General features: G+C 48.8%; 1 protein-coding gene across 1 annotated transcript in view; it reads right to left on the reverse strand.

Moving 5' to 3' along the window:
• LOC144491732 (plexin-A1-like) overlaps positions 1-22,067 on the reverse strand; it is a 524,825-nt gene that overhangs the window by 131,690 nt on the left and 371,068 nt on the right. The window contains exon 12 of the mRNA XM_078209962.1: positions 4,363-4,553. Coding sequence (XP_078066088.1) covers positions 4,363-4,553 — 191 coding nt within the window. The remainder of the gene's footprint in view (positions 1-4,362; positions 4,554-22,067) is intronic.

Raw genomic sequence — 22,067 nt, forward strand, 5'->3', positions numbered from 1 at the left:
TTTTAAAAGATGCCATCCAGTACTTTAAAAAAAACACTTCATACACAGGGAAGGAAGCGAATGAATGGCACAGAGAGGGAAATAAATTTTTCATTACAATTAGCGAAATCATTGCTGTATTCAATCTGCCGTGTTACAGAATCGATTAAAAACCTGCTTCATTCACAGACAATGACAAAACCATAAAATCCAGAGGGCAGAAGGAGGCCATTCAGCCCATCGAGTCTGCACTGACTCTCTACAAAAGAGGATTGTATTCAGGCCTGTCTACCTGTGCCCTATCCATGCAACCCCGTGTATTTAGCATGGCCAATCCACCCAATCTGCACACTTTTAGATTGCGGGAGGAAATCGTTGGTGGTGGAGAATGTGCGAACTCTGCAATGACAATGACCCAAACCGGGAATCGAACCAGGGTCCCTGGTGCTGTGAAGCAGCAGCGCTAACCACTGTGCCACCATGCCTTTCACAGCCATTGGACGTCCCAAAGGCCAATTAAATACTTTTGAGGTGCATTCACTGTAGAAATGTCAGAAATGCAGCAGCCAATTTACACAAGGCAAGCTCCCACACACAGCACAGCGACAAAGACCAGCTAATCTGCTTTTTTTGGGGTGATGTTTATTGAAGGCTCAGATTTCAGCTGAGTCCACGACACGCGTGCCCGGACCCACAGCAATGTGGTCGACTCTTAAAATGTCCTCAGGTCAAGGGTAATTCAGGATGGGCCCACATCCCATGAATGAGTAAAACAACAGCTACAGTAGTGACTACACTTCAAAATGGGCTCTTTTTGATATACTTTGATGGCTTGAAAGATAGAATACAAAGGTACATTCTTCCTACAGAGAAGCAGGAGGAGGCCATTCGACCTTTCGAGCCTTCTCCACCATTCATCTTGATCATGGCTGATCATCAAATTCAATATCCTGATCCCCCCCTTCCCCCCATATCCCTTGATCCCTTTAGCTCCAAGAGCTATATCTATTTTTTTTCTTGAAATCACACAATGTTTTGGCCTCAGCTACTTTCTGTGGTAGTGAATTCCACACATTCACCACTCTCTGGGTGAAGAAATTTCTCCTCACCTCAGTTCTAAAAGGTTTACTGCTTATCCTCAAACTATTGCGGGAGGAAACCGGAGCACCGCCCATGCAGACATGGGGAGAATGTTCAAACTCTGCACTGACAGTGACCCAAACCGGGAATCGAACCAGGGTCCCCGGCGCTGTGAAGCAGCAGCGCTACCACTGTGCCACCGTGCCTTTCATAACCATTGGACGTCCCAAAGGCCAAGAAAATACTTTTGAGGTGCATTCACTGTAGAAATGTCAGAAATGCAGCACCCAATTTGCACAAAGCAAGCTCCCACACACAGCACAGCGACAAAGACCAGCTAACCTGCTTTTTTTGGGGTGCTGTTTGTTGAAGGCTCGGATTTCAGCTGAGTCCATGACACACGAGCCCCTAGTTCTGGACTCCCCCACCAATGGGAACATTCTTTTTGAATCTACCCTGTCTAACCCTGCTAGAATTTTATAAGTTTCAATGAGATCCCCCCTCACTCTTCTAAATTCCAGTGAATATAATCCTAACCAACTTAGTCTCTCCTCATATGACAGACCTGCCATCCCACGAATCAGCCTGGTAAACCTTTGCTGTACTGCCTCTATAGCAAGGACATCCTTCCTTAGATAAGGACACCAGAACAGCACACAATACTCCCATGTGTGGCCTCACCAAAGCCCTGTACAATTGTGATAAAGCATCTCTACCCCTACACTCACATTTTCTCACTATGAAGGCCAATATATCATTTGCCTTCTTTACTGCACGCCTACTTTCAGCAGCTGATAACACGAGGACACCAAGGACTCATTGAGTATCCACCTCTCCCAATTTACACAAGTAATAATCTGTCTTCCTGTTATTGCTACCAAAGTGGATAACCTCACATTTATCCACGTTATACTGCATCTGAGATGGTACAGTTTAAAGTAAAGTTAATCTATTCGTCACAAGTAAGGATTACATTAACACTGCAATTAAGTTACTGTGAAATTCTCCCAGTCGCCACAGTCCGGCACCTGTTCGGTTCAATGCACCCGAACCAGCACATCTTTCAGAATGTGGGAGGAAACCGGAGCACCCGGAGGAAACCCACGCAGACAGGGGGAGAACGTGCAAACTCCACACAGACAGTGACCCAACCCGGGAATCGAACCCGGGTCCCTGGCGCTGTGAGGCAGCAGTGCTAACCACCTTGCCATCGTGCCGCCCTAAACATGGCGCTTTGAATCATAGAATCATAGAATCCTACAGTGCAGGAAGAGGCCATTCGGCCCATCAAGTCTGCACCAACCACAATCCCACCCAGGCCCTATCCCCATATATTTACCCACTAATCCCGCTAACCTATGCACCCTGGGACAATAAGGGGCAACTTAGAATGGCCAATCAACCTAGCCCGCACATCTTTGGACTGAGATGGTAGCGTTTAAGCGTGGTACTTTGAGATGGTACAGTTACTAAATAGACGCAAATTGCTAACAGCAAATATACTGTGGATGGTGGAATCTAAAACAAAAACAGAAAATGCTGGAAAAGCTCAGCAGGTCTGACAGCATCTGTGGGGAGAGGACAGAGCCGACCTTTGAGTCTGGATGAACCTTCGTCAGTGACATAAATTGCTGTCTCTCGATTTTAAAAAATCGGTGCTTTGATGTATTTTTACTGCCTTTCAAATACAAACCAATTCACTAATTTGGCCATTGTTCATATCCTCAGGGCTGTGAACTAACTGGGACAGCATTAGTAGTCTAGCAATGGTCTGAATGTGGGCCACATGAATAAATAGGTGGGCTTTGTCACACTGTTGTGTTCACTGTGACCAAGACGCTGTCACATTATTCCTTCAGGTACCCTGGTCCCGTGATGGGTGAGAACGGCTCCATCATCTCGAGTGAAACTTTCAGTACCTGACACATCCTTTTTCCCCCCTGCACCAGAATTTGTTACAGTAAGAGGTTTAACAACACCAGGTTAAAATCCAACAGGTTTATTTGGTAGCAAAAGCCACACAAGCTTTCGGAGCTGCAAGCCCCTTCTTCAGGTGAGTGGGAATTCTGTTCACAAACAGAGCATATAAAGACACAGACTCAATTTACATGAATAATGGTTGGAATGCGAATACTTACAACTAATCAAGTCTTTAAGAAACAAAACAATGTGAGTGGAGAGAGCATCAAGACAGGCTAAAAAGATGTGTATTGTCTCCAGACAAGACAGCCAGTGAAACTCTGTGGGGGTTACAGATAGTTTCTTAAAGACTTGATTAGTTGTAAGTATTTGCATTCCAACCATTATTCATGTAAATTGAGTCTGTGTCTTTATAAGCTCTGTTTGTGAACAGAATTCCCACTCACCTGAAGAAGGGGCTTGCAGCTCCGAAAGCTTGTGTGGCTTTTGCTACCAAATAAACCTGTTGGACTTTAACCTGGTGTTGTTAAACCTCTTACTGTGTTTACCCCAGTCCAACGCCGGCATCTCCACACCAGAATTTGTTACCCAAGGGGCCTTGGTTTAAATTTCTTCCCCCATGTTTTTGATCTGGGGTGGTTTGTTGGTGCCACTCACCAGTCGGGGACAGAGGCACAATGGTAAGGTTCAAATCCCACCTCGTTACTGGGAATTCAAATGCAATGAATTAATCAAATCTGGAATTAAAATGTCCCCGTCTCAGTCACTCTGATCACAAAATGACTAAATTGACATCAAAGCCCATCTGGTCCATGAGGGAAAGAAGTCTGCCACCCTTACCCAGCACGGTGGCACAGTGGTTCGCGCTGCTGCCTCACAGCGCCAGGGACCTGGGTTCAATTCCCGGCTTGGGTCACTGTCTGTACGGAGTCTGTACATTCTCTCCGTGTCTGCGTGGGTTTCCTCCGGGTGCTCCGGTTTCCTCCCACAGTCCAAAAGACTGACGTTACTGTGAAATCCGTGCTGGTTAGGAGGATTGGCCGTGCTAAATTGCCCCTTAGTGTCAGGGGGATTAGCAGGGTAAATGCATGGAATTATGGGGATAGGGCCTGGGTGGGATTGTGGTCGGTGAAGACTCAATGGGTTGAATGGCCTCCTTCTGCACTGTAGGGATTCTATTCTACACCCAGTCTGGCCTACATGTGACTCCAGAGCCACAGCAATGTGGTTGACCATGAACTGCCCTCTGAAACGGCCGAGCAAGCGACTCCATTGTTGGCACCTCACCCGAGGACAATTAGGGATGGACAACAAATGCTGGACACTCCCACCACAAGGCTGGTTAATTTACTTGTCAAGTTGAAGGTAGTGACAGTGACGTACCTTGGTGATCTTGGGGTCGGTGCATCTGCTGTTTGTGCTGCGCTGGTGCATCCAGTTGCTAGCTGGAGCCTGGCAGTCCTGCCGGAGCATGCACTTCTTCTCCAGTACGCACCAGCCACACTCAAACTTTGGATCAGCTTTCAGACACAGTCCGCAGCTCTCCCGCAGAGCGGTGCACTTGTACAAGTGAGCTATAGGGGAGGGAGAACAGACAGAGAAAACAAGTGTTACACGGTTCCAGTGATGCTTAGTCAACAAACGTTGAGAGAGGTTTCCAACAAAAAGGGCAGAATTTGCTGACACTATAATTAAGAAAGCCCCACCAATGCCTCTGCTTTCTCAGAAGACTAAGGAAATTTGGCATGTCAGCTGCGACTCTCACCAATTTTTACAGGTGCACCATAGAAAGCATTCTTTCTGGTTGTATCACAGCTTGGTATAGCTCCTGCTCTGCCCAAGACCGCAAGAAACTATAAAAAGTTGTGAATGTAGCCCAAACCATCACGCAAACCAGCCTCCCATCCATTGACACTGTCTACATTTCCCACTGCCTTGGAAAAGCAGCCAGCATAATTAAGGACCCCACGCACCCCAGACATTCTCTCTTCCACCTTCTTCCGTCGGGAAAAATATACAAAAGTCTGAGATCACGTACCAACTGACGCAAGAACAGCTTCTTCCCTGCTGCTGTCAGACTTTTGAATGGACCTACCTCGCATTAAGATGATCTTTCTCTATACCCGAGCTGTGACTGTAACACTACATTCTGCACCCTCTCCTTTCCTTCTCTATGAAAGGTATGCTTTGTCTGTATAGCGCACAAGAAACAATACTTTTCACTGTATGTTAATACATGTGACAATAATAAATCAAATCAAATCAAATTTTCCTGTCCTGCCCGCCATGGGAATTGTAGTGGGCGGGGAGGTGGACCGTGCAAAGATCCATTGACCTCGGGTGGGATATTCTGGTCTTGGAGCGAGCGCGGCCGGAAAATCCCTCCCTAAGTCTATGAGAGCACTTCATTTACAATCAGGAAAGCCCAAGGTCACGACGGTTGGTGCCAGACAGCAGAAATGTTCTGGCCCCATTATTGACAGCTCACTATCGACGATTCATTCAGGTACCTTTCCATCCGCAAAGCACAACAAACAGTGCTGAGGGCGACTCTTTGTCTAATGCCACCGATGTACAGTGGCACCGTGTGCACCATCTACAAGATGCATTGCAACAGCTCACCAAGGTTCCTAAGGCAGCACCTTCTAAACCCATGGCCTATACCATCCAGAACGACAAGGGCAGCAGATACATGAGAACACCACCACCCGGAGGTTCCCCCCCAAGTCACTCACCATCCTGTCCGAGAAATATATCGCAGTTCCTTCACTGTCACTGGGTCAAAATCCTGGAACTCCCTCCCTAACAGCACAGTGGATGTACCTGCACCACATGGACTGCAGCGGTTCAAGAGGACAGCTCACCGACCACATTCTAAAGGGCAATTAGGGATGGGTAATAAATGCTGGCCTCGCCAGTAATGCCCAAGTCCCATGAATGAATTTTTTTTTTTAAACTATGCCAAAGTGAGTTGGCACCAAACACAGGGTTGCCAGCCAATGGGTGCTAGAGTGGGCCCGTCTTGTACAGTGGATATCTAAGACTAAAAATTTATAATACAGAAAATTGTATCGCATTGGACAGCTGTGAGCCCCTTCACTCCAAACAACAGTCCTCTTCATGGCAAGTTAACCAGCTCTATAATCCAACACACATACTCAGGGTGGCACAGTGGTTAGCACTGCTGCCTCACAGGGCCAGGGCTTGGGTTCAATTCCCGGCTTGGGTCACTATGTGTGGAGTCTGCATGTTCTCCCCATGTCTGCGTGGGTTTCCTTCGGGTGCCCGATTTCCTCCCACAGTCCGAAAGACATGCTGGTTAGGGTGCATTGGCAGTGCTAAATTCTCCCTCAGTGTACCCGACTAAGCGCCGGAGTGTGGCGACTCGGGGATTTTCACAGTAACTTCATTGTGGTGTTAATGTAAGCCTACTTGCGACACTAATCAATAAAGCTCTCTTTCACCAGGGCAGCCCAGGTCTGCCAAGCTCACTATAAACAGGTCCAGGCAGCGGTCGACCAAGGGGGTCATCTGACCCGATTGTCTGCCACTCTATCGCAGCTAAATTATTCATAGAATCCCTACTGTGCAGAAGGAGGCTATTTGGCCCATCAAGACTGCACCGATCACAATCCCACCCAGGCTCTATCCCCGTAATCCCATGCATTTACCCTAGCTAGTCCCCCTGACACTAAGGGGCAATTTAGCATGGCCAATCCACCTAATCTTTGGAGTGTGGGAGGAAACCGGAGCATCCGGAGGAAACTCACACAGACAAGGGGAGAATGTGCAAACTCCGCTCAGACAGTCACCCTAGGCTGGAATTGAACCCTGGTCCCTGGTGAGGCAGTAGTGCTAACCACTGTGACACCGTGCCACCCCTAGATAATGTATCTACAATACATTAGCAGCCAGGTGTCCCTGGCAAGGGAGCATGTGGTGTCCATGGGTGCGGTTGAGGCCTTCCACACTCGTTGGGCTTCGCAGGAGTGTATTATTGACCCCTTTAATCACATTTTACTTTGATCTTTTAAGTTTCCTTCTTGCTTTGTTTCATGTTTCAGGCAGTTTCCCCCACCCCCACTGTCTCCTGCACCCCCCACGTGCGTCCCCTGCTTTTTAAGTGACTACCCCTTTGTGATGACTTCAGCCAGGCTAACGAGGTTGGCTTGCTAGGGTATGAACTCCTAAGTGATGGTTAAATCAGGGAGCCTCATGCTCCCTATTTAAAGCAGGTGTGTCAGACTCCCAGCCTGCATTCAGCAGGGAGCAACTGGAGAGCCGGCTGTGTACAGATGTATGGTGTAAATAAAGTAACTTGGTGACGGGACTTTCGCCTCCGTGGAGTTATTAGACCCTTTTACTTTGTCCCTCGGTTTGTTTGATTCAGTTTATCTGATTTGCCAAAACGAATGGCAGCCTGGTTCAATGATTACACCTGCAGAGACTGAGTTGGCCCCAGAGGCTGTGGACAGCCCTGCAGCCCACCGTCCGTCCTCCAGAGCAGGGAGGCTCGAGTGGGTGTCACAGCTGGGTGATTCACTTCTCTGAGCCCCGTATTGAGGAGCTGGACCCCGGATCCTGCACAGAGATTCTTAACCTTCAGGCAGGTGTGTCACTATAGGGAGGAAGCCCGTAATCCATCAAGGGCGAGGGGAAACTCTACTCACATGCAACACTGGGCAGCTTGGTTTAAGAGAGACAAGCGCAGGGTTTCAGGATGCAAGAGTCACATCCTATTTGACCAGAAATAATTTAATTGCACCTTTGTCTTAATTCGCGAATAAAGCTGCGTAATTCACTGTTAATTGTTTGAAAGCTGCTCCGCCTCCAAAATCAAGGCGACATTTTTAAACTATTCATTACAGAAGTGATTAGCACAACGCCGCAAGAAAGTCAGCTCTGCTGTGGAATTCTGAGTCACACTTTGCTAAACACACTCCACTGTAGCACACAGAGCATAGATGTTAGTAACCCTCCTGCCAACTCACACATTTAACCCATTTGGTTCACTAATGTTCCCTTTAGGGAAGGAAATCTGCCGTCCTTACCCGGTCTGGTCTACATGTGATTCCAGATCCACAGCAATGTGTAGCAAATCTTAACTATTGTTAAAAAAGCCCACCAACTTTCTCAGAACAAAGAACAAAGAACAATACAGCACAGGAACAGGCCCTTCGGCCCTCCAAGCCCGCGCCGCTCCCCGGTCCAGGATTGAATCCTGAATCCAGGATCCCCGCCCAATTTTCCAGCCTATCTACATACTAATATCCTATCCACCGAGCTGTCCCTCACAGCTATGATGCTTTGTTCATCACAACCTATTAACTCACCCCCACCCCCCCATTCCAGACCATGTGATCTCCAGGGAGAGGCGAAAACCCAGAGTGAAAACCCCAGGGCCAATATGGGGGAAAAAAAATCTGGGAAATTCCTCTCCGACCCCCTGAGGCGATCGAAACGAGTCCAGGAGATCACACCAGGAGTCCAGGAGAAGACGAAGGAAATTAGGCATGTCAGCTATGACACTCTCCAACCTTTACAGATGCACCATAGAAAGCATTCTTTCTGGTTGTATCACAGCTTGGTATGGCTCCTGCTCTGCCCAAGACCGCAAGGAACTACAAAAGGTCGTGAATGTAGCTCAATCCATCACGCAAACCAGCTTCCCATCCATTGACTCTGTCTACACTTCACGCTGCCTTGGAAAAGCAGTCAGCATAATTAAGGACCCCACCCACTCCGGACATTCTCTCTTCCACTTTCTTCCGCCGGGAAAAAGATACAAAAGTCTGAGGTCACGTACCAACCGACTCAAGAACAGCTTATTCCCTGCTGCTGTCAGACTTTTGAATGGACCGGTAGCACAGTGGTTAGCACTGCTGCTTCACAGCTCCAGGGTCCCGGGTTCGATTCCTGGCTTGGGTCACTGTCTGTGTGGAGTTTGCACATTCTCCTCGTGTCTGCGTGGGTTTCCTCCGGGTGCTCCGGTTTCCTCCCACAGTCCAAAGATGTGCGGGTTAGGTTGATTGGCCAGGTGAAAAATTGCCCCTTAGAGTCCTGGGATGTGTAGGTTAGAGGGATTAGCGGGATAAATATGTGGGGGTAGGGCTTGGGTGGGATTGTGGTCGGTGCAGACTCGATGGGCCGAATGGCCTCCTTCTGCACTGTAGGGTTTCTATGATTTCTATGACCTATGTTGCATAAAGTTGATCTTTCTCTACACCCTAGTTATTACCATAACACTACATTCTGAACTCTCTCCTTTCCTTCTCTATGAACGGTATGCTTTGTCTGTATAGCTCGCAAGAAACAATACTTTTCACTGTATGTTAATACATGTGACAATAATAAATCAAATCAAATCAAATCAATATGGCTGACTTTCACAGAATCAGAATCACAGAATACCACAGTGCAGAAGAGGCCCTTCAGCCCATCGAGTCTGTATCGACACATGAAAGGCCCTGACCTGCCCACCTAATCCCACTTGCCATCACTTGGCCCATAGCCTTGAATGTTATGATGCGCCAAGTACACATTCAGGTAATCTTTAAAGGATGTGAGGCATCCCGTCTCCACCACCCTCCCAGGCAGCGCACTCCAGACCGTCACCACCCTCTGGGTAAAAATGTTTTTACTCAACTTCCCCCTAAATCTACCACCCCTCACTTTTAACTTGTGTCCCCTCATAGCTGACCCTTCAACTAAGGAGAATAGCTGCTCCCAATCCACTCTGTCCATGCCCCTCATAATCTTGAATGTCTCAATCAGGTCGCCCCTCAGTCTTCTCTACTCCAGAGAAAACAACCCAAGCCTATCCAACCTCTCTTTATAACTTAAATGTTCCATCCCAGGCAACAGACCAAGACCAAGACTTTTAACTGCCCTCTGAAATGGCCTAGCAAGACACGCAGATCAAGGGCAATGAGAGATAGACAACAAGCCATAGAATCCCCACAGTGCAGAAGGAGGCCATTCGGCCCATCGAGCCTGCACAGACAACAATCCCCCCTGGCCCTATTGACATAACTTTACGAATTTACCTTTGCTAGTCCCCCGACACTAAGGGGCAATTTAGTATGGCCAATGCACCTAACCCGCACATCTTTCAGACTGTAAGAGGAAACTAGAGCGCCCGGAGGAAACCCACGCAGACACGGGGAGAACGTGTAGACTCCGCACAGTCACCTGAGGCTGGAATCGAACCCAGGTCCCTGGTGCTGTAAGGCAGCAGCGTTAACTGTTGTGCCACCCTGCCACCCTCGTTAGTGGCACCCACATCTCTTGAAAGAATTTTTTAAAAGCTAAATTTGGCGTCACCAAACCCTTCCCTTCCTGTTATTCACCAGTGCTGGTTAAGAACACACAAGAAATAGGAATAGGAATGGACCATACAGCACCTGGAACATTCTCCGCTATTCAATACCATCTTGCCTGATCTTGGGCATCAACTCCACTTCCTGCCCCATAAACCTTCATTCCAAGACCAAAAATCAGACTTAAATATACTCAATGAAGGAGCTCCCACAACCTTCTAAGTTTCAGAGAAACTCGAAGCAGGAGTAGGCCATTCGGCCCCTTGAGCCTGCTACCCCATTCATTTTGATCATGGCTGATCATCCAATCCAATACCCTGATCCCGCCTTCCCCCCATATCCCTTGATCTCTTTAGCCCCAAGAGCTATATCTAATTTCTTCTTGAAATCACACAACGTTTTGGCCTTGACTACTTTCTGTGGTAGTGAATTCCACACATTCACCACCCTCTGGGTGAAGAAATTTCTCCTCACCTCAGTTCTAAAAGGTTTACCCCTTATCCTCAAACTATGACCCCTAGTTCTGGGCTCCCCCACCATCGGGAACATTCTTTCTGAATCTACGCTGTCTATCCTTGTTAGAATTTTACAAGATTCTATGAGATCCCCTCTCACTCTTCTAAACTCCAGTGAACATAATCCTAACCGACTTAATGTCTCCTCATATGACAGACCTGCCATCCCAGGAATCAGCCTGGTAAACCTTCGTTGTACTCCCTCTATAGCAAGGACATTCTTCCTCAGATAAGGACACCAAAACTGCACACAGTACTCCAGGTGTGGCCTCGCCAACGCCCTATACAATTGCAGCAAAACATCCCTATTTCCATACTCAAATCCCAAAGATTCATAACCTTTTGAGTGAAGAAATTTCTCCTCATCAGGTAGATGCAGGGAACAGGTGGGGGTGTCCAGAACCAGAGTCACAGTCTGAGAATACAGGGTAGATTATTTAGGACGGAGATGTGGAGACATTTCTTCACCCAAAGAGCGGTGAGCCTGTGGAATTCATTACCACAGGAAGTAGTTGATGCCAAAACATTGAATGTATTCAAGAGGTGGCTGGATGCAGCACTTGGGGCAAATGGGATCAAAGGTTAAGGGGAGAAAGCAGGATTAGGCTATTGAGTTGGACGATCAGCCATGATGGCGATGAATGGCGGAGCAGGCTCGAAGGGCCGAATAGCCTCCTCCTGCTCCTATCTTCTATCTCAGTACTAAGTGAACAGCCTCTTAACCCAGGCTTCTGCCACCCTGTGTTTTAAGACTCCCCTGCAAAGGGGGAAACAACATCCCGTTGTCTACCCTGTCAACTCCCTTTCGCTATGAAAGGGCAATAGGGGCGGCACAGTGGTTAGCACTGCTGCCTCACAGCGCCAGGGACCCGGGTTCGATTCCCGGCTTGGATCGCTGTCTGTGTGGAGTTTGCACATTCTCCCCATGTCTGCGTGGGTTTCCTCCGGGTGCGCCGGTTTCCTCTCACAGTCCAAAGATGTAGGATTCTATGATGTGTTGGGAAGACAAATGAGGGAAAGTGAGGGAGAGGTCATGTGATCAACCCTCTGAGTAGATGTGCAGCAAGAGTTGATGAACCAAGACAGAGCTGTTGGCTAAAAGTTACTCGAGATTATTGAGGAAATGAAGGACATTGTTGATTCCAAGATCTCCTGAGGCCTGTATTCAGGATTGGTAAAACTGTCAATGATATGCTTGACAAATGGTCTGTCTACCTACCGAGAGGACAGGAGGCAGGTTTATACATTGGATTATAATTAGGCCAAGCCAGGTAAGACAAGGTCACTTGGTGAGGGTCATGTGATCATCACTGGGATTCCGCTGAAAGGGGAGAGCACAGAATCATAGAATCCCTACAGTGCAGAAGGAGGCCATTTGGCCCATCGAGTCTGCACCAGCCACAATCCCACCCAGGCCCTATCCCAATGCATTTACCCTAGCTAATCTCCCTGGCACTAAGGGGCAATTTAGCATGGCCAATCCACCTCACCCGCACATCTTGGGACTGTGGGAGGAAACCAGAGCATCCAGAGGAAACCCACGCAGAAACGGGGAGAATGTGCAAACTTCAAACAGACAGCAGTGGTAACCACTGTGCCACTGTGTCGTCCACATTGTCCCATCATCCCACATCCCTTAAAGAGTAAAAATCCAAATGGATGATTATTGACTACCGGATTAAACAGTCCTTTATCCCCTCTCCACTCTGAATTAACAAAGTGCTCAAAATGACTTTTCTTTGGGTTTTCATTCACAGCCGTGCCCTGGAGATGAATCTTCAGTTAAAGCTCGAAGTTTATTTAATAGTGTCGCAAGTCGGCTTACATTAACACCACAATGAAATTACTGTGAAAATCCCCAACTCGCCACACTCCGGTGCCTGTTCGGGTTCACTGGGGGAGAATTTAGCACGGCTAATGCACCCTAACCAGCACGTCTTTCAGACTGTGGGAGGAAACCGGAGCACCCGGAGGAAACCCACGCACAGACGTGGTGCAGACTCTGCACAGACAGTGACCCGAGATCAGGAATCGAACCCGGATCCCTCGCGCTCTGAGGCAGCAGTGCTAACCACTGTGCCACCGTGCCGCCCGGGAGACAGCAGGCCATTTCTGGAGGGTTGGCAACCGGAGCTGCAGCCCTCCCCGCACACGTCATTCAGCTGAACACTGTCAACCTGTGGGGACCTTCACCAAAAGGCTTTGTGAGACTGTTGAAAAACAGAGCAGGGAGTCTGAGACGGCGAGTAAAGGATTACCTCACCCGGCGGCTTATGAATGAAAACAGTAAACATGACAAAACAGTTGGCATTGACAGTTTTTCATCGCTGATAGCCAATTCCTTCCCCGCCTCGCCTCTACAGCATCATATTTTTCTTTTTGCCAAAGACGGGAGCTACGTCAGCCTTCCTCACGGTTTGCGTTCCAACAAATTAGTGTGTAAGGTTACCAGCTGTGATTGGCTGCATTTCTGGAGACCCGTTGACCTTTGCACTCCCGTCACTGCGACCCCAACACCTTGCACCTCAGCTGGAAATTCAACAGACCCTTTCATTACTTGATGAGACAATTCTCATCCGCCAGATTTGACCTCGCCTGACCCCCACGCCATCGCCAATAAACTGATAAACACAGGCGTTCAAAGGAGATTAAAACTAAAGCACCGTTTTATTTTAAGCTCCCCGCAATGATTTTTCTTTTATTTCCGGGATTGCTTTCGTCCGTGTCCGGGATATTAATCTTTGTGGAGATTCCGGAGGCCTGAGCCAGTTTTGATTCCGTCCGAGGCAACCTTTGCAGGATTAAACAAGAGTCGTAAAGGCAACCTTTAATTACACTCGCATTCCTATGACAACTTTATTGCCCGCACACCTCGGGCTAATTTGCGCCACCTCATCTTTCAGGGTCCCTCGGGCACTCGCCTGGCTGCGGGTTTTAATGGATGAGACTCGGGAACTCATTTGTCAATAGTGCAGAAGAAAAATCTCCCCCTGGCCTAATTTCATTATCGGGAGGGGGGGGGGGGGGGGCGGGGGGGGGGGGCTCCTGAACGATGGTGGTTCCAGCCTAGCCTGTCAATGGCACAGAGCCAACTGCTGAGCTAAACAGGTTCAGAATGAAAGCAGAGAAAGCACGGCGGAGCAGTTTGTGCTCACGGTTTTGTATTGCTGACAACCCATTCCTTCCCTGCCGTGTCCATTATGCATTAAACTTTCTCCGGCGTTGCGAAAAAGGGAGGGAAGTCAATCTTCCTTCGCAGTTTGTGAGCCGGGGCTGGGGGTGGGGGAGCGGCACCCCGTGAGAGGTCGCCGCCAACTGAGTTGAGGAGGAACTTCTTCACACAAAGGGTTGTGAATCTGTGGAATTCCCTGCCCAGTGAAGCAGTTGAGACTACCTCACTGAATGTTTTTAAGGCAAGGATAGATAAATTTTTGAACAGTAAAGGAATTAAGGGTTACGGTGAGCGGGCGGGTAAGTGGAGCTGAGTCCACAAAAAGGTCAGCCATGATCTTATTGAGTGGCGGAGCAGGCTCGAGGGGCCAGGTGGCCTACTCCCGCTCCTAGTTCTTATCTTCAACCCCGGTTGGATATATTCCTGGATGTTGCCTGGTTGACCTCTGATCACCTCAGCACTGCACGCCCGCCAATGACCACCCAACACCATTAAACTCACACAGACAGTCGGGGAGTTTGGAGACTTTCCAGAGCCCATTGCTGTCTGAATCGGCCTTTTCTCCCCCATTTCCAATCTCCAACAACTACTGAACAAAACCATCATAGAATAGAATCCCTACAGTGCAGAAGGCCATTCGGCCCATCAAGTCTGCACCAACCACAATCCCACCCAGGCCCTATTCCCGTAAACCCACATATTTACCTTAGCTAATCCCCTGACACTAAGGGGCAATTTAGCATGGCCGATGCACCTAACCCGCACATCTTTGGAGTGTGGGAGGAAACCGGAGCACCCAGAGGAAACCCACGCAGACATGGGGAGAACGTGCAAACTCCACACCCAGTGAAGTGACTCAAGCAGCGAATTGATCCGGGGTCCCTGGCGCTGTGAGGCAGCAGTGCTAACCCACTGTGCCACCGTGCTGCCCCTAATCCTTCTGTTCAGGGCACATTTGTACCAGGTGGGGGTGAGGGTGGGGGGGTATCAGGGTTTAGGGAAGGAGAGGCAGGAGCACAAACATGGTGGTGCGTCGTGGAGAATCAACGTGAGCGTGTTGGGAGACTGGGAAGAATTGGCACATTGTAAGTGCAGGAATAGAGGTAACGCGCAGCTTCAGAACTGGACGTACCGGGGTACGCGATGGGGAGTAGGTGTCGTTGGAGATAGACACAAGGATGGACTGCAAAGCAAGTGATGTACATCAGCAATGGCAGCTTCCTCTTTGTTCTGTGATGAAAGATTTCTGTCCAGCCTTCACTTTAATGATAGCGCATCGAAAATCTGCCTTGCGGAACTATAAACTACAGGGTAAGGCAGTGCAATCGTTATGTTGCTGGAATAGTAATCGGAGTAGGCGCAATCAAATCTCACAGTTAGCAGCTGAAGAATTTCAATTCAGCTGAAGGAAATGGAAAAGCTGATGTGAGCAGAAGTGACGAGCATGCTGGAGGATAATCGTAAAAATCCAACTGGCTCGCTAATGTTATTGGGGGAAGGAAACCGGCTGTCCGTAGCTGTTCTGGGTCGAAGTGAGACTCCCGTTACACTTCAATATGCTTGATTCATAAGGAATAGGAGCAGGAGTAGGTTATCCTATCCTTCCAGCCTGGCTCGACCAGTCAAAATGGCCGATCTTCGCCCTCAATTCCATCTTCCCCGATTATTAGCTAAGACACTATAGTTAAGAAACAGTAAGAAGTCTCACCGCACCAGGTTAAAGTCCAACAGGTTTATTTGGTCGCACGAGTTCCGAAAGCTCATGCCACCAAATAAACCTGTTGGATTTTAACCAGGTGTTGTGAGACTTCTTACTGTGCCCACCCCAGTCCAACGCCGGCATCTCCAAATTATAGTTAAGAAAGCCCACCAATGCCTCCACTTTCTCAGAAGACTAAGGAAATTTGGCATGTCAGCGACGACTCTCACCAACATTTACAGATGCACCATAGAAAGCATCCTTTCTGGTTGTATCACAGCTTGGTATGGCTCCTGCTCTGCCCAAGACCGCAAGGAACTACAAAGGGAGATGAAGGTAGCCCAATCCATCACGCAAACCAGCCTCCTATCCATTGACTCTGTCTACACTTCCCGCTGCCTCGGCAAAGCAGCCAGCATAATTAAGGACCCCACACACCCCGAACATTCTCTCTTCCACTGTCTTCCGTCTGGAAAAAGATACAAAAGTCACGTACCAACCAACTCAAGAACAGCTTCTTCCCTGCTGCCATCAGACCTTTGAATGGACCTACCTCACATTAAGTTGATCTTTCTCTACACCCTAGCTATTACTGTAACACTACATTCTGCACTCTCTCGTTTCCTTCTCTATGAACGGCATGCTTTGTCTTCATAGCTCGCAAGAAACAATACTTTACACTGTATGTTAATACATGTGACAATAATAAATCAAATCAAATATTCCCACATCCCTTAATTCCCTTAGTACCCAAAAACTATCAGCGTCAGTCACCGATACTCCCAGTGACTCAGCAGACACAGCTCCCTGGCCTAGAGCATTTCGAAGATTCACAAGTGAAGAAATCTCTCCCCATCTCAGTCCAAAATGGCCGACCCTCTATCAGAATCATAGAATAGTATCATAGAATCCCTACAGTGCAGAAGGAGGCCATTCAGCCCATCGAGTCTGCACTGACTCTCCGAAAGAGCATCTTACCCAGGCCCTATCCTCATAAGCCTACATATTTACTCCGCTAATCCCCCTAACCTACACATCATGGGGCACAAAGGGGCAATTTAGTATGGCCAATCCACCTAACCCATGCATCTTTGGACTGAGGCTGTGACTCCTAGTCTTAGATTCCCCAGCCAGAAGCATCCTCCAAGCACGCACCCTGTTGAGCCCCTTTTGGTTCAATGAGATCAACTCTCATTCTTCTAAACTCCGGGGGGTACAGGCCAAGTCTACTCAATCGCTCCTCATAGGACGATTGCCTCATCCCAGGAATCAGAGCAGTGAACCTTCCTGCACTCCCTCCAAAACAAATACATTCTTCCTTCAGTACGGAGGATAAAACAGGGGTGGCATGGTGACACTGTGGTTAGCACTGCTGCTTCACAGTGCCAGGGACCCGGGTTCGATTCCTGGCTTGGGTTACTGTCTGTGCAGAGTTTGCATGTTCTCTCCATGTCTGCGTGGGTTTCCTCCAGGTGCTCCGGTTTGCTCCCACATTCTGAAAGACGTACTGGTTGGGTGCATTGACCCGAACAGGCGCTGGACTGTGGCGAATTTCACAGTAACTTCATTGCAGTCATCATAGAAACCCTACAGTGCAGAAGGAGGCCATTCGGCCCATCGAGTCTGCACCAACCACAATCCCACCCATGCCCTACCCCCACATATTTTACCCACTAATCCCTCTAACTATTCTATTCTAACTATTCTATTCTAGTTGTTAATGTTAATGTTAATGAGGATGTTAATGTAAGCCTTACTTGTGACTAATAAATTAACTTTAAAACCGTATACAAGACTTCTGTGTGGCCGGACCAAGATACTGTACAACTTAATCAAAAACAGCAAGTGTTGGAGATGTCCCAGGAGATCTGGCAGCATCTGTGGAGAGAGAATCGCCCCTGCCCTCTGCCTGATCACAGGCCACCACTTTTGTTATGTTTCCACATCCTCTCCTTTTCACTGGATCAATACCTAACACTCTTCCCATAGAATCATAGAAACCCTACAGTGCAGAAGGAGGCCACCTGGCCCATCAAGTCTGCACCGACCACAATCCCACCCAGGCCCTACCCCCACACATTTACCCACTAATCCCTCTAACCTACGCATCTCAGGACTCTAAGGGGCAATTTTTAACCTGGCCAATCAACCTAACCCGCACATCTTTGGACTGTGGGAGGAAACCGGAACACCTGGAGGAAACCCACGCAGACACGAGGAGAATGTGCAAACTCCACACAGACAGTGACCCAAGCCGGGAATCGAACCCAGGTCCCTGGAGCTGTGAAGCAGCAGTGTTAACCACTGTGCTACCGTGCCGCCCCAATTCTGAGGAAAGGTCACCAACCCAAATTGTTAACTCTGTTTCTCTCTCCACAGATGCCTCCAGATCCGGTGAGTGTTTTCAAGCATTTTCTGTTTTTATTTCAGATTTCCAGCATCCAGTATTTTGCTTTTGTGTCAATGCTCCATTATAATCATAGAATCCCTATGCCGCAGAAGGCCATTTGGCCCATCGAGTCTGCACCCACCACAATCCCACCCAGGCCCTATCCCCATAACCCCACATATTTACCCTGCTAATCCCCCTGAACCTACGGTCAATTTAGCATGGCCAATCAAACTAACCCACACATCTTTGGAGTGTGGGAGGAAACCAGAGCACCCAGAGGAAACCCACGCAGACACGGGGCGAACGCGCAAACTCTGCACAGTGACCAGAATTGGACCCAGGTCCGTGGCGCTGTGAGGCAGCAGTGCTAACCACTGTGTCACTGTGTCTCCCAATCTTTTACTTGTATAGGCCACTCCCCTTTGTAATGACTACCCAGTGAAGTGACCGAACACTTGGGCAGCCTGGTGATGCAGTGGTTAGCACCGATGCCTCACAGCACCAACATCCCTGGTTCAATTCCAGCCTTGGTGGCTGTCTGTGCGGAGTCTGCATGTTCTCCCCATGTCTGCGTGGGTTTCTTCTAGGTGCTCTGGTTTCCTCTCACAGTCCAATGATGTGAAGTTCAGGTGGATTGGCCATGATAAATTGCCCCATGATGTCCAAAGATGTGTAGGTTAGGTGGATTGGCCATGCTAAATTGCCCCTTGGTGTCCAAAGGTGTGTAGGTTAGGTGGATTAGTGGACTAAATATGTGGGGGTGTAGGGATAGGGCCTGGGTAAGGTGCTCCACCAGAGAATGGGTGCAGACTCGATGGGCTGAATGGCCTCCTGCTGCATTGTAGGGATTCTATGATTCTAACACGATGGTGATGAGCAAGAAAATGTTGCCAGCAATGCCGACGTCTCCAGAATTAATTTTAGAGAAACACAACAGGTGTGTTCTCCTTAACATTTAAATGGTGATAGATTAGGAAATGTTGAGATACAAAGGGACCGGGGTGTCCTCGTACACCAGTCACTGAAAGCAAGCATGCAGGTAGAGCAAGCAGTTAGGAAGGCAAATGGTGTGTTGGCCTTCATTGCACGGGGACCGGAGTACAGGAGCAAGGATGTCTTACTGCAGCTGTACAGGGCCTTGGTGACACCACACCTGAAGTATTGTGTGCAGTTTTCATCTCCGTATAGAAACTTAGAAACATAGAGGATAGGAGCACGAGGAGGCCATTTGGCCACTTGAGCCTGCTCCGCCATTTATCACGATCATGGTTGATTGTCCAACTCAGTAGCCTAATCCTGCTTTCTCCCCATAACCTTTGATCCCATTCGCCCCAAGTGCTATATCCAGCCGCCTCTTGAATACATTCAATGTTTTGGCATCAACTACTTCCTGTGGTCATGAATTCCACAGGCTCACCACTCTTTGGGTGAAGAAATGTCTCCTCACCTCCGTCCTAAATGGCCTACCCTGAATCCTCAGACTGTGACCCCTGGTTCTGGACACCCCCACCATCGGGAACATCCTCCCTGCATCTACCCTGTCTAGTCCTGTTAGAATTTTATAAGTCTTTGTGCGATCCCCACTCATTCGTCTGAACTCCAGCGAAAACAATCCAAACCTAGTCAATCTCTCCTCATACATCAGTCCCGCCATCCCCGGAATCAGCCTGGTAAACCTTCGCTGCACTCCCTCAAGAGCAAGAACATCCTTCCTCAGAAAAGGAGACCAAAACTGCACACAATACTCTAGGTGACATCATCTAAGAAAGGATTTAGTTCCCATAGAGGGAATGCAGCGTACTTTCAACAGACTGATTCCTGAGATGGCAGGATTGTCGTGTGAGGAAAGATTGAGCTGACTTTGCCTGGTATCTTTCGAGCTTAGAAGAATGATCATCTAATTGAAATGTATAAAATTCTCTCAGGGCTTGGCGGTATATTTATTAGTGTCACAGGTAGGCTTACATTAACAAGGCAATGAAGTTACTGTGAAAATCCCCTAGTCGCCACACACCGGCGCCTGTTCGAGAACACTGAGGGAGAATTTAGCATGGCCAATGCACCTAACCAGCATGTCTTTCAGGCTGTGTGAGGAAACCGGAGCACCCGGAGGAAACCCACGCAGACACAGGGTGAATGCGCAAACTCCACAAAGGCAGTGACCCAAGCCGGGAATCGAACCCAGGTCCCTGGCGCTGTGAGGCAGCAGTGCTAACCACTGTGCCACCATGTCGCCCCATAGGTCTTGATTTGCTCTGGATCGGGGGTGTGAGATGAGGATGGTGGGAAATGCATGGCCTGTACTCACAAGTGCCAACATAATCTATTTGTGATTTTATGGCACTGGAGATGGGGTCAGTGTCATATCCCAAACAAAATGCTGTCCCAGATCTTCCTCTGAAACTTGCCTCAGGATCAACAATAAATGGAGCGCAATGAAAATCAGACCCAGGACAATCTGACACCTGTTTGGGTACACTGAGGGAGAATTTAGCATGGCCAATGCCCCTAACCAGCATGTCTTTCAGACTGTGGGAGGAAACCGGAGCACCCGAGGAAACCCACGCAGACACGGAGAAACAGGCAGTCACCAAAGCTGGGAACTGAACCCGGGTCCCTGGCACTGTGACAATGTCATCCGCTTCATCCTGGACCACAATATCTTCACCTTCAACAACCAGTTCTTCATCCAGACACACGGAACAGCCATGGGGACCAAATTCGCACCTCAATATGCCAACATCTTCATGCACAGGTTCGAACAAGACTTCTTCACCGCACGGGACCTTCAACCGATGCTATACACTAGATACATCGATGACATTTTCTTCCTTTGGACTCATGGTGAACAATCACTGAAACAACTCTATGATGACATCAACAAGTTCCATCCCACCATCAGGCTCACCATAGACTACTCTCCGGAATCGGTTGCATTCTTGGACACACGCATCTCCATTAAGGACGGTCACCTCAGCACCTCACTGTACCGCAAGCCCACGGATAACCTCACGATGCTCCACTTCTCCAGCTTCCACCCTAAACACGTTAAAGAAGCCATCCCCTACGGACAAGCCCTCCGTATACACAGGATCTGCTCGGATGAGGAGGATCGCAACAGACACCTCCAGACGCTGAAAGATGCCCTCATAAGAACAGGATATGGCGCTCGACTCATTGATCAACAGTTCCAACGCGCCACAGCGAAAAACCGCACCGACCTCCTCAGAAGACAAACACGGGACACAGTGGACAGAGTACCTACCCTTCGTCGTCCAGTACTTCCCCGGAGCGGAGAAGCTACGGCATCTCCTCCGGAGCCTTCAACATGTCATTGATGAAGACGAACATCTCGCCAAGGCCATCCCCACACCCCCACTTCTTGCCTTCAAACAACCGCACAACCTCAAACAGACCATTGTCCGCAGCAAACTACCCAGCCTTCAGGAGAACAGTGACCACAACACCACACAACCCTGCCACAGCAACCTCTGCAAGACGTGCCGGATCATCGACACAGATGCCATCATCTCACGTGAGAACACCATCCACCAGGTACACGGTACATACTCTTGCAATTCGGCCAACGTTGTCTACCTGATACGCTGCAAGAAAGGATGTCCCGAGGCATGGTACATTGGGGAAACTATGCAGACGCTGCGACAACGGATGAATGAACACCGCTCGACAATCACCAGGCAAGACTGTTCTCTTCCTGTTGGGGAGCACTTCAGCGGTCACGGGCATTCGGCCTCTGATATTCGGGTAAGCGTTCTCCAAGGCGGCCTTCGCGACACACGACAGCGCAGAGTCGCTGAGCAGAAACTGATAGCCAAGTTCCGCACACACGAGGACGGCCTCAACCGGGATATTGGGTTCATGTCACACTATTTGTAACTCCCACAGTTGCGTGGACCTGCAGAGTTTCACTGGCTGTCTTGTCTGGAGACAATACACATCTTTTTAGCCTGTCTTGATTCTCTCTCCACTC

The sequence above is a fragment of the Mustelus asterias genome, chromosome 3 (assembly GCF_964213995.1).
Source record: "Mustelus asterias chromosome 3, sMusAst1.hap1.1, whole genome shotgun sequence".
NCBI lineage: Eukaryota > Metazoa > Chordata > Chondrichthyes > Carcharhiniformes > Triakidae > Mustelus > Mustelus asterias.